This window comes from Echiichthys vipera, assembly GCF_963691815.1.
Source record: "Echiichthys vipera genome assembly, chromosome: 11".
Lineage (NCBI taxonomy): Eukaryota > Metazoa > Chordata > Actinopteri > Perciformes > Trachinidae > Echiichthys > Echiichthys vipera.
The window spans coordinates 18971785-18987748 of NC_139836.1; the positions used below are offsets into that span (position 1 = coordinate 18971785).

Genomic DNA, 15964 nt, shown 5'->3' on the forward strand with positions numbered 1-15964 from the left:
TAAGGTCACGGTTTGGGAGGTATGCCTGCAGATGCCTGACTCTGTGCCAACAATCTTTATTCAGCCGTAGACTGGAAGCAGAGTGCATCCATCATAATCATACTGTATTTCACAAATTCTATTCAAATACACATTTCATTTGTCACTCTCCCATATTGCTTCTATGTTCACGTTATGGCTCACTGCCCTCTTCTATCCAATCAAAAACAGACACTAAAAGTTGGTTGCAATGCAGCTTTGAATATAGAAACATGCAGAATAAGCCTGTGGCTACAGAAAAAATATTATACTGTAGTCAGTAAGGATCCTGCTGATTTGATGCGTCTGTGTTAAAACAAAAGATTGTGACGAAAGGATCAGTGTTACTTGGTTCATCAACTATTTTTTTATGATGTAAAACTATGCACAGTGGTGATTTAGTGAGTTGCATCACGCTGATGGAATTCACACAAAGACAACAACTACGGATGGAAGAAGTTTTGCGATCCTTAAGTAAAAGCAGCATTACTACATAATACATAAATACGACATTACAAGTGAAAGTCCGGCATTATAAATGTAGACCTATATAAAGTATTACAAAGGTAGGCCTACTCATATTACAGAAAAATAAGGCTCTTGTGAGTGCTATTATAATATTATATTGTTAATTATTACTGTTGCATTGATCTGTAATGAGCATTGTACTTTTAACAGTAAATGTTTAACTATGGGTGTGAAGTGACAAGTACGTCAAGCTCTATAATTGTATTGAGTTATTGTAAATAAATATTTAATTATTAAGGGGTAGGATTAATTAAGATTATACTTCTTACTACTCCTTTTTGCGTATGTATATTAGGAAAAATCCCTCTTGAAATGAATGATGTTATCTCTTTCTTTTTTACCATCCTTTTTTATTCTATTTTGTTGGATATGATTCCAAGAACTGCTCTGTTTTTGTTCAGTTTTACATGCTCGGAAATAAATAAACTATTACCAATATTTTGTATTTTTTCCCCAAGTTGTTTAATCATTATATTTTACAAGCTCATCATATGTTTTGTGTGTAAAATATAAGTTGTAAAGTAATTAAGTAAGTAAGCTGTAAAAAAGAATTGTGTAATAAAATATATAACATTAGCGTTAAGTATAGGCTACAAAATGGAGATGCTCAAATCAAATACAATTATCCCAAATGATGTAGTCCCCCTAAGTCTACCCTACTGTGACGTAAGCCTTTAAGGTTTATTCCACCACTGCAGACAACAATAAAAAATGTTATTGTGTAAAATACAAATGGTTGCTTTATTCTGAGGATGTTGTTTCCACCTTTAGCCCTATTGTGTCTACATTTTTTAATACATCTCCAGATTTTCATGCAAATCCTCTCCATTCTCACTTTTTTCCGCCTGGGATTCTCGACGTACTACGGGAGTCATGTGTACGCCCATTGATGAAATGGGTGTGTCTTCGGTTAAACTCCGCCCCGTTTCGCCTTATATGGGCATTGAACTGCCCGTTGATTGACAGCGGGCAGCAGCTGCTGAGTTGCTCAGACATGGCGGAGGATACAGTGTAACTGAGGATCATCGGCGAGAGTTACGTGACTTTTCCCCGCAGTTGAGTCGTCAGAGGGCGCCTTAAATGATACACACGGAGACGAAAATGTGTTCGGCTACAGCGTGCTCCGAGAGGAAGCGAGAGACGACCTGAACTGCCACACACGAGTAAGATGGAAAAATGTATCGCTGTTTAGTGCAGTCAACAGCCTTGGGCAACAAATATGGCTTCTTGTGCCTTTTTTCAATATGCTCTAAAAATCGATCTCCCGTGCAACCTAATGCCGTGGTGGCTCCGGCTAACTTCTGCAAGCCGCGATAACTTCAGTTCGATAGTCGCCCGGTACTTTTGATCAGTGAGGATATTACATCCACTTGGCCGCCTGGGTTAGCTGGGGAAGCTACGGAACTACAGCGGATAGCCATGGAGCCAAAGCACAAAGAGTTGCTCGACCAGTGCCACCAGAACTTATTGGAGTCCATAACAGATGCGGACCGAGTGATCGAGCTGCTGATAGTTTCTGGCACCTTGAGCCAACTCGATAGGTTTGAGCTGGACCAGAACTGTTCCTCCAGCGCTGAGAAAGTAGACCACCTTTTGAAGATGCTGATGAACAAGGAGAGCGACCATTTCCTCGACCTGTGTGTGGCCCTGGAGAAGGCATACCCTGACCTGTATGCTGCCCTGTTCGGTAACAACGGCGGAGGACCTGTGGACCACTCCACCGGTAAGAACCGAAACTTACTCCCAAACAGGCTTTCACTTGCATCTAAAAAAAACAACAAAAAAACGAGTGGACCAGCAGCAGCCACAGCGTAACCTTTTTTTCCCCTCGCATGCAATCTGGGTGGTCTGGCGCAAGGACACCGTGTGTGTGGATAACTGCACAACGGCAAAGGCTTGGAGCTTGATTTATTATGAAATCTGTACAAGATAGTTACAAAGGTGTGAAGGTTGCAACAGTGATCCTTAACAACACGGTTGCACATGTGCAATCAGAGCTCTTACACTTCTGCTATGTTAAATGTACAAAACATAACTATTCTGTATCTTTCATATTAAGTATTCACTATGGCGTGCAGATCTAATGCACAGCTGATTTAATTCAGCCAAGGACTGTCAATTTTCTCTGCTGTGCTGCCCTAAAAGGCTCCCTCTCCTCCAGTCACTGCAACGCACAGTCTGCACAACCATGATGGTGTAGGGTTGGCTTTGGCCAGGTATGGTAAATGTAGTGTGATACCGTGCACCGTCAAAAGAAAACAGAAAAGATCGATTCACTGATATCCAACACTAACTCCAATTTGTTTTCAGTGGCATGATACGGTTATGGTACATTAGGTAGCCTGACTTGTTTCCATGACAACGGCTGTGCCACTGACATGTTTGCCCATATCGACCGGTGTGTGTGTGTGTGTGTGCGTGCAGCCCTGCTCATGCATGCACAGTAACCTAAAGCCTGGTTTAGATCAGTCGCCGTCCTATTTGGAGAGAAACCCACATTGGTCTCATGCAATAACACATTTAACCGGATCTTTCTCCCATGTTGCACTAATGCCACATTTCTAATTACAGTTTATTCAGTGAAGTCATATGATTTGCACAGTCTACACAGCAACCGCCTTTTTTTTCCTTGGTTGTTTCTGTAGCACAGAGGCACAAAAGGCAATCAAGTGTAAAAGCCTTGTCTAGTTTTGCCTGTTTTGCTTCTGTGTGAGTGACTGAAGCCAGTGGCTTACTCACAACAAGCGTCGTGGCCCCAGGGCCTGAATGCAGGATGAGCTCTGAGATCCAAAAAGTGGGGAGGAGATGCAGAGTAATGCTGCTCTCTGACATAGTGTTAAACAACTATGCGGGCTATCTTGTAGATAATTTTAACAAAGTTGACACTTCATTACAAACGGATTATGCCTATGCCCTTTTAAAAACCACAATCTACGGTATAACACAGAATTACAGCTGCAAAGTTGAAGTGTCTCTGTCTACTCTTACCTTAGCAGGTAATGCAGTGTTGTATTGCACGTTGCTGCTGCAGAATAACGCTCAAGCTGAAATACACTGACAGTTGTTTTACCTGTGAGAAGCTGCAAAACTGGTCCCTCTGTTAGTGCTTTAAGTTTGGCTTAACTTGACAGTGTGGATTTGGGCTTTTCTTGACTGTATCACCTCAGAGTTGACCTGCCCTGTGCTAGGAGAGAGTGAGTACCAGTAGTGAGGCTCATTATTCAACGGAGGATTAGGCTCTCTCCTCTCTGTGAGACACGCTTTATCATGCCTTCACAGTCCTCTTTATTAGCTGCCACGCTCTTGGCTCCTTCTGTTTGACTGAAGTGTTGTGATTTAAAAAATGTGTTTTTGTTTTTTTATATGTGGTTTTATTATCTTTAGTGTAGTGATTCAGCTGATGCGATTACCGCGTTTTAACCAGACTTGCGAGAGACGGAAGACAAGCCACTCACTCACAAGCATAGCTCCAGGCAAAAGAGGCTGGTAGATGCAGCTCAGAGGGATGAACTCTTCGGAGCCCCAGCGTGTCTGCGGGCAACAACAAACGCAGGGTGTGTGAAGAGAGAGAATATGTGTGTGTGATGAATCTTGCTGATAGCAACCTGCTCTCAACTCATCCTCTTCTCACGCTGCCTGTCTGCTCTTGTTCTCAGATGCGCCTCCTTTGCCAGCTGAGCCTCCAAACACGCACACGTTATGAAATGATCCAAACTCCAAAGAAAAAATCCTCACCCTGAAGGAAAAGTGTACAGATGCTCAGTTGTTGAAAACTCAGGCTCTGTAAATTATTAGTTTTGCTGGCAAACTCCAACACATTTGCTGTAGAGAATATACTAACAAATGATTTATTATTTAGCCTGTTTTGTGCATCAATATGTTCTGATTAAACCACAGAGCAGATCATTCACACGCATTCATATTATGACTGAATTTGTGTTCTGCACATTTCCGTGTACTCAAACCAAATTGTATATTTTCATAAATCCAAGCAGCCGCAATCAAGCCGATTTTCATGCTTCGGATTCTAGTGCTCATCCCCCCACGTGAACAAAATTCTACCTGAAGGGATAGAGTAGTAGAGGAGCTGTACCTGCACATCCCCCCTCGCTCTTTCAGATTCAAGAGCCTGTAACAGTGATTTAACGTCACTCTGAGAGGAGGGCAACACAATTCTCCCTGACAGGATGCAGCGTTCACAATCTTCTTCTCCCGCTGTCTGTTTGGCTTTATTTTCTCATGGTTTAATCGTTCCCGTGCTTTGTCTCTTTTTTTTTTTCTTTCTCTGACTTCACTGTCCATTTTCTCTGACTCACCCCCCTCCCCCCAACACACACACACACGCACACACACATACTGAGCAGATTTGTTTCTCCACACACTTAAACAGAGGGACACGCCAGTGAGACAGAGGAGGCTGATGGAAAGAGGGAGCAAAAGAGAGGGAGACAACAGGCCTTTTGTTGAGAAGTTGAGCAGGCCCAAAGTGCCCAGTCAGCAGCTTGCTCTGTGTACAGAATCCTAGGACATAGGCGCGTGTGCGTGCTTGCGTGCGTGCTAGTGTGTGTTGGAGGGGGGGCAGGCACACCTCGTCAGCCAGTTCCTGTCCCACACCATGAACCACAGTGGATAGACAGAACGAGTTACGATTCGGACACTCTTGACACGACCAGTGCTCTTAAATATGTCCCATGGGCTGGCCCTGTCCTCACTTTCTTTCTTTCTCTCTCTGTGTCTGTCACCCAGTGACGCAGTGTCACCTATCCCGTCAACCCACTCTCTTTTCCCCTCGCCACTCTTTTGTACCTCTAGTCTGACTTTATTCTCTTCTCGCTGTGTTCTTGTTGTATAGAGGAAGCCATCGATTCAGCTGCTGTTTACCTAGGTTTCTGCTTAGTTGTGTTTGGTAACTTTTGAATAGATCCCATTTTATATGATTCATCTGTGTGGGCTTTATCATGTGGCAGTTGAAATAGGCCACATTATTAGGCCATAAGTTTAGAGCTGGAAAGATTAGTCAATTAAACAAGCACTTGATCAACAGTACAATTGATTCATTTCCCATATAGTAAAAAGTGCGATTTTCATGTGTGACTATAAAGCAGGTTGAGGTATAAATAATGTGAAAGCACCGAGACACTCAATCCACAGAAAAATGCACTATATCAGAAACATTGCCTTTTCTTAAACGAGCCGTCAGGACTCCTGTACGGTTGTGATGTCACAACTATACTATATATGGGTAGAAAGTGCCGTTACCGTCAATCCCCAGCTGAAATGCTGGTGCAGAGATGCTGAGAACCTAGTTGCAGAAGAACCAGAAATGGGGACCAATCAGAGCAGACTGGGTTTTTCAGGAGGGGGGGTTAAAGAAACAGGCGCTAAAACAACGGAGCGTTTCAGAAGGAGGGTGAATACAGGTGTATTCAGACAGACGGTATGAGATAAACTATATGTTTTTTGAACATGTAAACATGTTCTAGTATGAACCCAAAATACAAGTATAACCTGAAAATGGGCATAATATGTGACCTTTAAGGTATTAGTTGGACATATTCACATAATCAGCTTCAAATGTGAGGATTTTCTTCTTTTTGTCTGCTTTTTTGTTGTTTAAGACTGTTGGTCTGACAAAACAAGCAATTGAAACAATTGATAAAAGCATAGATAATGAAAGTTGCAGCCTTAGTTGAGATGTAATTAGTGGTATTAATGGTGTAGGGTTTCCTGTCAGTAATGTTGCTCAATAAATCCATCTAATCAAGGCCTAAGATGCAGGCTAATGAGAGTTTGACCTGGGTTATTAGTGTTGTGATATTGTTCCAACATAATTCGGTTGTTCTCTAACACAGCATCTTTTTAGTGTGAAATTTACTGTTTACTTTTCCACTTTAGCATTAATATCTCATGGCAGGTTCATCTACAGTCTGAATATGCGAACCACAGCCAGGAGGCTGTACTGTGTGGAACAGGACTTCATTACCATTTTACACATGTTCCTCCACTTTCTAATTACCCCACAAGGTAGAGGAAATGCCAGCATATAAATGTTTACCAGTGCTATGAAGTCATGGAAACAAACAGCTTTTCTTCTTGTCCTACCACCTACCTCTTATCAGGCCTTTTTGTTTTTGGTGTATTATGCTTTGTTCTCCTCTCTTCTCCTTGTGGTGTCCTAGCTTTCTCCACCACTCTCTGCTTGCCTTGTCCCTCCATCTGTTTAATTCTCTGCCTCTTTATCTGTCCTGTCGACACCTGCAGTCATTTGTTCTCCAAATCTCTGGCACCTGCCAAAGAAATGATAGTGATGCATTGGTGCCACATCCACTTTTTTCTTATAGGTAAAAAACAAGAACAAGGAATGCCATGTGATAGAGATCACAGAGAAGATTCAGGTTAACTATTTTTGGGTTATATGGTATGACAATAATCCAATACAGCTTGTGTTTTGACCAGAATTCCCTGAAAGACAGTTGGTGCACATCTTTTTGATATTGGCATGAGTGGGAGCCAAAAACACAAGAATGTTTGATGACCTGTCTGCTTGGTTGTTCTGGTGCATTTGGGTGATTTATTGTCAGAAATGTGTAGAAAGACCATAATGCCAAGAGGGAATTTCTGATGGTGCACATTCCTCATTAAAAATTGTACAATTATATGAATGAGACTGCAGTGCAACACATTTTTTGTTGCCCATGATCGTTGTATACAATAGAAAAAAACTGTCATATCTGCTCTGTTAGCTCTGAGTTATGATTATGTGCGTTTTTCTTCTACACTAGATTCCCTTCTTTTGGTGACCTTTCAAAAAAGTTACAGTGCAGGTTGATCACCGAATTAACTCAACACACTATGAAAATGCTGTCTGAGTCAAGATGGCCTTCTCTGTGATTAAGCATGAAAGGAATGTCACAAAGATCGCCCAAATTCCAGAAGTGGGTCTATTCCACACAGACGGGCAGTGTTTTTTGGTTTATATTCGTACTAGCTGCAGTAAGTAGCAGAGCATTTGGAGGACATGTTTCAGACATCTTTCACCTTTTTTGTTTTTGACCCAGCCTTTGGCACAGACAAGCTGTTCAAAAACAAAATGATGTCTCATTTATGCTGAGGTAGGGCTCTTAGAAAACCCATTATGTCGTGCTGATAATAGAACGGGGCTGTATTGCTCTCAGGGGCTTTTTTGGACTTTGGTGCTGCTCAGCAGTTCTGACAGGTATGCTGGGCTGAAGGCTGATGGCTTTTTTTTTTTTTTTTTTTAAGCCTTCTTGTACACATTTCCTTTTTCTCCCAGCTCATGTCCCGGATTGTTTTCACAGATTAGATTTGGACAAAATATTGAAATCTTGTAATCTTTTGTCCTGAATAGGACATGTCATATCTCAGTAGCGATACACAATGTAGCAGGTTTTCTGGTATTCAATTAATAAATCATCTAAATATGAAATAACCACACGGTAAAGCCTATTTTTGTACAGTCCTGTGTGAATTGCCTACTTGAATAATTTCTTATTTAAATAAAGCTTTATTTCAAAATGAACATAACCGCTTCAAGTGAAGTTATAGGGGAAAAAAAATACATATTTTATATTTACATGAATGCACACAGATGGTGTGATGTAAAAATAGAACCACAATCGTCAAATGATATTCCCTCAAAATATTTCATATCAGATTTTCTGAGAAGATTGCGTTAGTATGTACTTGTTACCAATTGCGTACATAACTGTATATCATGACATCTCAATATATGATTTCATCAAAATAGGATTCCAATGAAAGATGATGAATTATTGCCCAAACAGCCTTAACGGAGATCCAAAATGACCATAAGGCTGCCTCTCTCATTGAAATCAGCAGTATAACAGATTTTATTTTGGGACATGCCACAGGGCAGACTTGGCCCCTTTGAGTGAAGAAGGTGGGTGAGTTTGACCATGAAGCTGTGAGTCGGGCGATGTGCGTGCGGTGGAGTAATCCTGCCTCATGGAGTCATCATGTTAGATGTCTTCATGTTTATGCTTGGTGTAGACTCCTTAAATCAGATGATCAATCCTTTTCCCCCTGCAGCAAGGCTTCACTGGCACATTGCCCAGAATCTTGGCCGTTGTGTCATTGCCTCCCCAGAAGTTAGGCCCAGTACATGGCTTCACTGGGAGTCCAAGATTACAGGGAGAGAAAAGTACTGTATATTGTTTCTTTGCAGATTTGCATATATTTACTTCATTTCACAGCTATAGTTACATTTTAGATGATCATTTTACGTCCAAAATATATGATGAGGTTTCATGCTAAAACATGGTTAAAATTCCTGAGTGCGCTCTGAAAAATGCACAGTAAATACTGTCCAGCATAAACCAAAATAAGCAACAGTCTCATTCAACGTGGGTTTGTTTTGCATCATTGAAAAAATGGAATTTCTCCAATTGCTATCTTAAGAATCGTTTGTATTTATGTCAATTGTGCAATGGGTCATTACATAGACAAATGAAACACAGAAGACTGTTGTCTGTGTGTGTTTGAGAATTAAAATAACAATGTAACATTTTGTGTATCAGTACTGTACTTACAGTAGAATACCGCTATAATACTAAAACATGATCATTTTGGCCACTATAATCATGATATGAAATTTTCATGCCATTTCATGTTTAATCGATAATAGTGATCTAAAAATATGCTTCAAGTACATTAGGTTGTCAGTACTTTGGCACCTTTTCTTGTAATGTTGTATTTTTACATTTTGGTGTTGCTTTCTTTACTCAAGAGGGGGAGAAATGCATGCCCTATACTGCGATCACAATTTCCCTGGTTTGATTGCAACTGGGGTGCTTTGTTGCCAGACATTCACACACTTTTCTTTTTTCCCCTCTTTTCCTGTCACCTCTCCAATATCTGTGAACATGCCGAGTTTAGGTAGTGAGACAGAGTCGCTCAAACTCCATCCTTCATACTGTGAGCAGAACCACAGCCAGGATTTTAGTGATCTGAGATGCCAGGTTAAATGATGCTTTATGCGCTCTGGCTTAATGCTGACACATCCCTCAGCCCTCACTTAAGCACACAGCAAAATAAGTGGGTAGTTTTCAAGAGTATTATTAGCGTTGCTATTATTTGCGCTTCTGTAGTTTAATGCCTGTGAAGCTGAGGACACAAAAGGGGAAAGACCACAAAGGCTATTTAGGCTTTGCTCACATCATGGTTTGTGACTTGCTTTTCTTTTTTTTTTTTAAATCACTGCTGTTCACTGACAGTGAGAAGAGCTGACAGAGGCTAATAACGAAAGCACACAGTTTTATTTTTGGAATGCTGTTATTTTAACCAGTGGCCCTTAATATCGTGTCTTTTTCATGTTCTTGGACCTAGGCTGCTTCACAACCATAGTTTCAAGGCTTGTCAAAATGTTCAAATAAAGGGAGTTTGAAGCAGCGGCAGAGTGCAATCATGATCATAATCATATGTGTTTTATATTGTGGGAGACACTCTGATTGTCAGATAAGACAATTTTCTGGAACTGATGAATAATTTAGACTCACCAGAGGATGGAAGCCAGACTTTACGTCTTTCTTTGATAAGGCTCTCCTCCATCGGCCTCCCCAAACTCTCATGCGCTTCTTTTTCACCACGCTGCAGAATTGACTATTTCTCTCATCCAATTTCACCATGGCAACGTGTGCCATCTTGCTCTGTGTGTGCTGGAGAACTTAATCTGGTTGCGTGTAGCAACTGTTGGTTGCTGAGCACATCGTTTGCTTGGGAGGGAAAGCAGAAGGGCGATAATAAGCGTGGGGGGAACTTGGTGGAACCCCTTAGGTAGGGCGAGTACTCCCCTGACCTATTTATATCACAGCGACAGGCCTTTGTTACTACTGCCACGGGTCCTCCACTCCATATTTCTCACCTTTTTTTTAACAGTGCATGTCCTACTGGAAGTCAGCATCATGCTCACTCTATTACTGTACATATATCTAATGGCTACTGAGGAAATCTGTCATGATGTATCTACCTGTGTTAGAATTTAACGTAAATGTTAAGTACGATTTCTCTGATCTGTCCTGTCTGAATGTTGTTTTTTTGACAGAGACAAGTGGATTCTTCCACTGTAGATCATCAGATCTATGCTACCCTAATGGATGCCTACTTTATTGATGCAGTGAACCTGTTTACAAATGATCAGCATCACTGACTGTGGCCGGTGCTAATTGCCATCGATGATTAAAAGCCTGTAGGAAAAAGGCTAATGCCGCGGACCCATCGACCGCCAGATAGCTGGCTTGTATCTGACATGCAAATCCATACTGCATTCATTGGTACGCTTACGCGGTTAACTAATCAGCCCATGACACTGATCTAAAATGTGGGAATTTTGGTGCATGTTTATATCCTTTCAGCCAAATAAGGTTGTGAGGTACTGAGGCTCGTCCCAGAACTGCTCCACTCGTGAGTCATAGCTGTCCGTTGATCGGTGAGTGTCCTCAGTGGTAGAGATTACTGGGGGTTTAATTTATCTGAGTGTTTTTTGTGCTTTCCAAATCACAAAATGCAACATTCAAGAAGCTATATTTTCCAGCACAGAGCTTTACTGACTCTGTACAGAATTTAAAAACAACTTAATCCTACAGATGTGACAGCGTAATACCTCTCAGCGGCTCACGTCTTTCTACTGCAGGTCCTCGTCAGACAGATACTCTGTTCAAGGAGTCGGTTGTTGCTTTTTTGATGCAGCCATGGAAATGAGCATGAGCCTTTTGCATAGCTGTGTTGATTGCGGAAGACTAATGCTGTGCAGCCCCAGAGTGCTTCTCATCACGTCTAATGAAACAATATGAAATCAAAGCTGTGCGCTTCGAGCCCTTCGCAGAGTAAAAGTGTTGAGCATCAGGGAATGTCAGAACAGATTAAAAGCCTTTCCGCCCTGCTCCTCTTTCTTTTTTTCCACAGTCTCTCCCTCTTTGTCTCTCAAACACCCTCCCTCCTTATCTCTTTTGCGACTTAGTTAGGCTATCTGCTTTCATCTGTCCTCTTCTGCTCCATACCTTCTCCTCCTCCTCTCCTCTCCTCTCTCTCCTCTTTCTCCTCTCTCCTCTGTCTGCAGGGCCTGAGATGGGGTGGCTCAGTCACACCAAGCTCATAGTTAATTAGGCTTGGCCTTGTCACACATTAAGGGCTGGAGCCAGAGTTGTAGCTAAACCCAGTGGGGAGGCAAAGACAGAGATGAAGATCTAGAACAGTTGGCGTCAATCTGTAGCCTGCTGCTGACAAAGCCAACTACCATTCCTCTGCGCTCTTAAACCCTATACACAAGAAGACTTTGTCCATGTGTTTGGCGTGCATTTATCACATTAGATTAGTATTATCTGTGCCTCACTGTTCTGTTTCTATGCATGTTTAAATATGTGTATTATTTATTAGCGTATACAGGAATGTATTGGTCGATTAATCAGTGGTCTATAGAAAATTAATTGGCATGCATTTTGACAATCGATATAAAAAAAAAGCATTATCTTCAATTAAAAAATGCAAAACAACTGTTCTCCGGTTCTGATCATTAAATGTGACGACATACATTCAAAGCTTCATTCGCAAACCTCAATTGAAGCTTCAAATGTGGGAAAAATTATATTTGATATAGCCCCAAACAATTATTATTATTTTTTTTTTCAAAATTCTGCAAATATCTCCTCATGGTCCGCTAGCTGTCTGTTGTGTGTGCGCAGCCTTGGCTCTGTGAACGGGAAACGAACAACACTGTTCCGTTTGTGCTCGTGTGCAGGACAGGGGGAAGGCCACGGGTGTGTAAAGAGAAAGGCACTGGGACACATTTTAAATCTGGCACATAACATTCTGAAGAAGCACTGACTGGGGGTCTGTGTGTGTGTTTGTGTATTTGTTTGGCTGTTGAGTTCATCTGTCAACAGTCTTTCTCCAGAAAGATTGCAGACTCCACCTTTTTGGGCTTTAGAGCAGACAAAACAAGACATTTGAAGTTGTCGCCTTGAGATTTTTGAGCTTAAACGGTTAATGTTTTCATCGGACAGACAATTATCACTAGACAAATCAACAATAAATACAATTGCTTGTTACAGTCCTAAAAGTATCAATGCATGTTTTATTTTTATGAAATGTTTCCCACAATGACAATGGTTACACAATAAAGTTATTCTGCAATACTCGATACATTGCAAGGCGACTTTCTACAAGTCAATACAATATATACGTAAAACAAAAAAATGAATAAAAATACACATCATTCTCTTTAATAAAAATATTGATATCTGGTGCCAGTGTATCTGTAATGTATCTCGGGGAAGTAGTGCAATATACTGCTGTATCGATATTTTGACCCACTTCTAGTGAAATCTATGTGAGCAGGTTAGGATTAGCAATTTGCAGTGCTAGCACTATCTACCATTTATTGTTTATACTCAAAAGACTCATTTTTATCTTTTTTTTTCTCCTCCATTTCTCTTTTCGAATTTTTATTACTGGAACTGGAAGCATTTTTTTAAACTGCGTGTGTCAAGAGGACATTATTCTGTACATTGTTTTGATCATCAGTGTCTTATTGCAGCAACTAACACACACGTTTAGATGTGTGGGGATGTTAAACCCATCTACTCCTCTTGGAAAATATTGGTTAAAAAGATTGAGCTTTTAGTGTACAATATATGATGCCCTCTGCAGTAGGTCTTATGTGTCTGTGTTGTCAACCATGTTTATGTTGCCCTTCGGAGCAGGAACTCTGCAGTATAATGAGAATCTGCATAGCCTCTCCTATGGATTTTGGTAGCCCGTGTGAAATATCCCCCAGCTTAACAGTGTGTACAGCTATTCAGACAGAGAACCACTTTCTCTCTGCCCCCCTCTCTCTCTATGTGCTTGACATAAAAAGAGAAAATCCCATTTCAGCCGTGACATTCTGCCTGTGTAGCAGAAACATACAGGGACTATACATCAAAGCAAGGCAGAGTGCGCAGTGAGGGAAGGGAGGTTTAATGACGACGGCGGTCTGGAGTGATAATATAGAGCCGCTAAGAAGGAGTGTTGAAGTTATTATTCCAAGTATAAACCCTGCACCAAATCTATCATACGACTGCGGGGAATATGAAGCTGACTGTGTAATATTAATTTCTTTCCACATTTGCACAGGCAATCAATTCCGGCTAGTGTGTTAATTGGTTAATCAATCTATCAGTGCTTTATTTTGAAATGTATCTCTTTGCCTTTTGTCTCTTGGCAGGGTCCACATACAGCGTTCTCTCCACTATGCCCTCTGACTCAGAAAGCAGCAGCTCCCTCAGTAGTGTTGGTATGTATAAAGACCCAAGATGCCTGTAATGCTGTGTGTGTGTGTTTTGACAATAATCTGGCGTATGATACGTTCATGATACAGATGTTACGACTCAATATATTGCTGCTTAAAAGTCAAATGGCTAAAGATGCATTGCAACACTGCTATATAACAGTCTGGGGTTGAAGAACACAAAAGTGAGCCACTGTCATACTAGTTTTGCCCTTAATTTAGCCAAAGTTTGCAGAGTTATTTACCCCCCTTCCCAACAAGCTAGCATGTCATGGTGGTACCACTGAGTGACCTGGGTTATCTTGTTTCATACCATACCAGTACTTTCACTCTGACTTTAAAACCAGCTTGCTACAACATCTTAAAGACAGTAATGTCTGCCAAGATTGCCAGCGGTCCCGCAGGTCTCAGAGGGTTAATTAAAAATTGATACAATATCACAAAAAATAATATTGCAATACTCCAGTTTATTTTATTTTTTTCCCACCCCCTAGGTTCTGTACTAGTTCCAAATACACCATAATAGTCATAGCAAAAGAAAAATAGGCACAGCTTTATTATGACTTCTGGGGTGATGTTCACGTTGATATTAGCTTACTTCCTCATTGCCTGCTGGGTTCCAGAGTTTCACATGTTTATTTTCCCTTTTAAATCCCACATTGGGGCAAAAACACCTCTTCCTCTTTGCTGAAGGAAACCATGCTCGTCTTTCCCTAGTTTTGACAAAGGTCCAGATGACTCAGCTGTGTTACATAAACCACCAAAAGAGCCAAATGTGGAGCCAGAGATGGACATAATCCTCTGATTTCTCGCCGGGGGTTCTCTTTTTAATGAAGAAAACAATCCTGAAAACGACTCCTTTTTAATGAGGTATAATGTTTTGTCGGAATCTGTCTATTTGACAAACTGTCGAGGACACGCAGTGAAAGAGAACGCCCTTGTTATTTTAATGTCATTCTGTTCAAATCCATTCGGGTGAATTTTAATCTCAGTCATGACAGGTAGAATGGAACAGATCTTGTAATAGATACATAAAGCCAGTGCAAACGAATCTGAAGTCTCCTTGAAAACAACCACCATAAATGGAAGCATTTCAGTGTGGAGTTATTATTCCTTTACAAAGGCTTCAGATGCCCCGAGGTTTCAAACACGAGTGCTTATGTTGAATCAAAGAATACATGGATACTTTTTTGTTTTAATCACACGGAAAATACCAGAGATACAGTATATCTCACCAAATCCTATCCACTCCTTTTTATTTTCACGTCGGTGATTACAGATGGTGTAGTCTTGTAAATCCAAGATAACGGTCTGCAAATTGTCACAGAAGCAGATTACATAACAGGCGGATGCTGCCCCGAGCGTCGGGCAGGACTGAACTCTTCTGCCTCCTAATGCTAACGTTGTTTGTAAGGGTACTCTTCATCCTTCAGTAAGTTATCTGTGTCCCCCTAATGGCATCTGGGCTAATGTGTGTGTATATAGTGCATTTTGGAATAATAGCCTCTGGTAATGTGCCCACTGTTGCAGGCTCACCTGTTAATGGTGAAGCGTCCTCCCCACCCCCAGCCATCAACGACAACCGGCCGTCCGGTGACAACCTGGACACCATCTTGTTCCAGCTCCGTCAAGTGACCAGGGAGAGAGACGAGCTGCGTAAGCGTCTGGCGTTGGCATCGCCCGGGACCACCTTCGATGACTGCAGGTACAAATCCCAGCCTGCCTGCCAAGTGTTGTTACTGTTTATTTAAAACCTTCTGGTGGTAACACTTTTTTTGGCTGATGTCTATGATTCTGTCTAGTGCGATTATAGATGATTTTTATTATGCCTTTTTAATGAAATGTATCACATCCAACTATTGACTGTGACCTGAGATTCATTGCCGTCGCAGCAGCATAGTTTATGACTAACAGTGTTTATTAAAGTCACTGTGATGTCAGTGTCCTTACTTCTGGCTGCCATGCAATTCTCTGCTGTCTGGAATAATGTCGACTCTATCTCACAGAGACGGGGCACTGACTTTGGCCGCTGAACTAGGTTTAACATGCTTTAGATGCTTCTTGTGCAACAGATGATACGAAGGATGCTTTTCACATCAGTGCATGCTTTTAAAT

At 41.3% G+C, this 15964-nt stretch overlaps 1 protein-coding gene across 2 annotated transcripts in view; it reads left to right on the top strand.

Moving 5' to 3' along the window:
- The first annotated feature begins 1561 nt into the window (after nucleotides 1-1561).
- dlg5a (discs, large homolog 5a) overlaps nucleotides 1562-15964 on the top strand; it is a 37857-nt gene continuing 23454 nt past the window's right edge. For both annotated transcript variants that reach the window (XM_083923021.1, XM_083923022.1), the window contains exons 1-3: nucleotides 1562-2269; nucleotides 13787-13855; nucleotides 15380-15554. In XM_083923021.1, coding sequence (XP_083779147.1) covers nucleotides 1966-2269; nucleotides 13787-13855; nucleotides 15380-15554 — 548 coding nt within the window. In that variant the 5' untranslated portion in view covers nucleotides 1562-1965. The remainder of the gene's footprint in view (nucleotides 2270-13786; nucleotides 13856-15379; nucleotides 15555-15964) is intronic.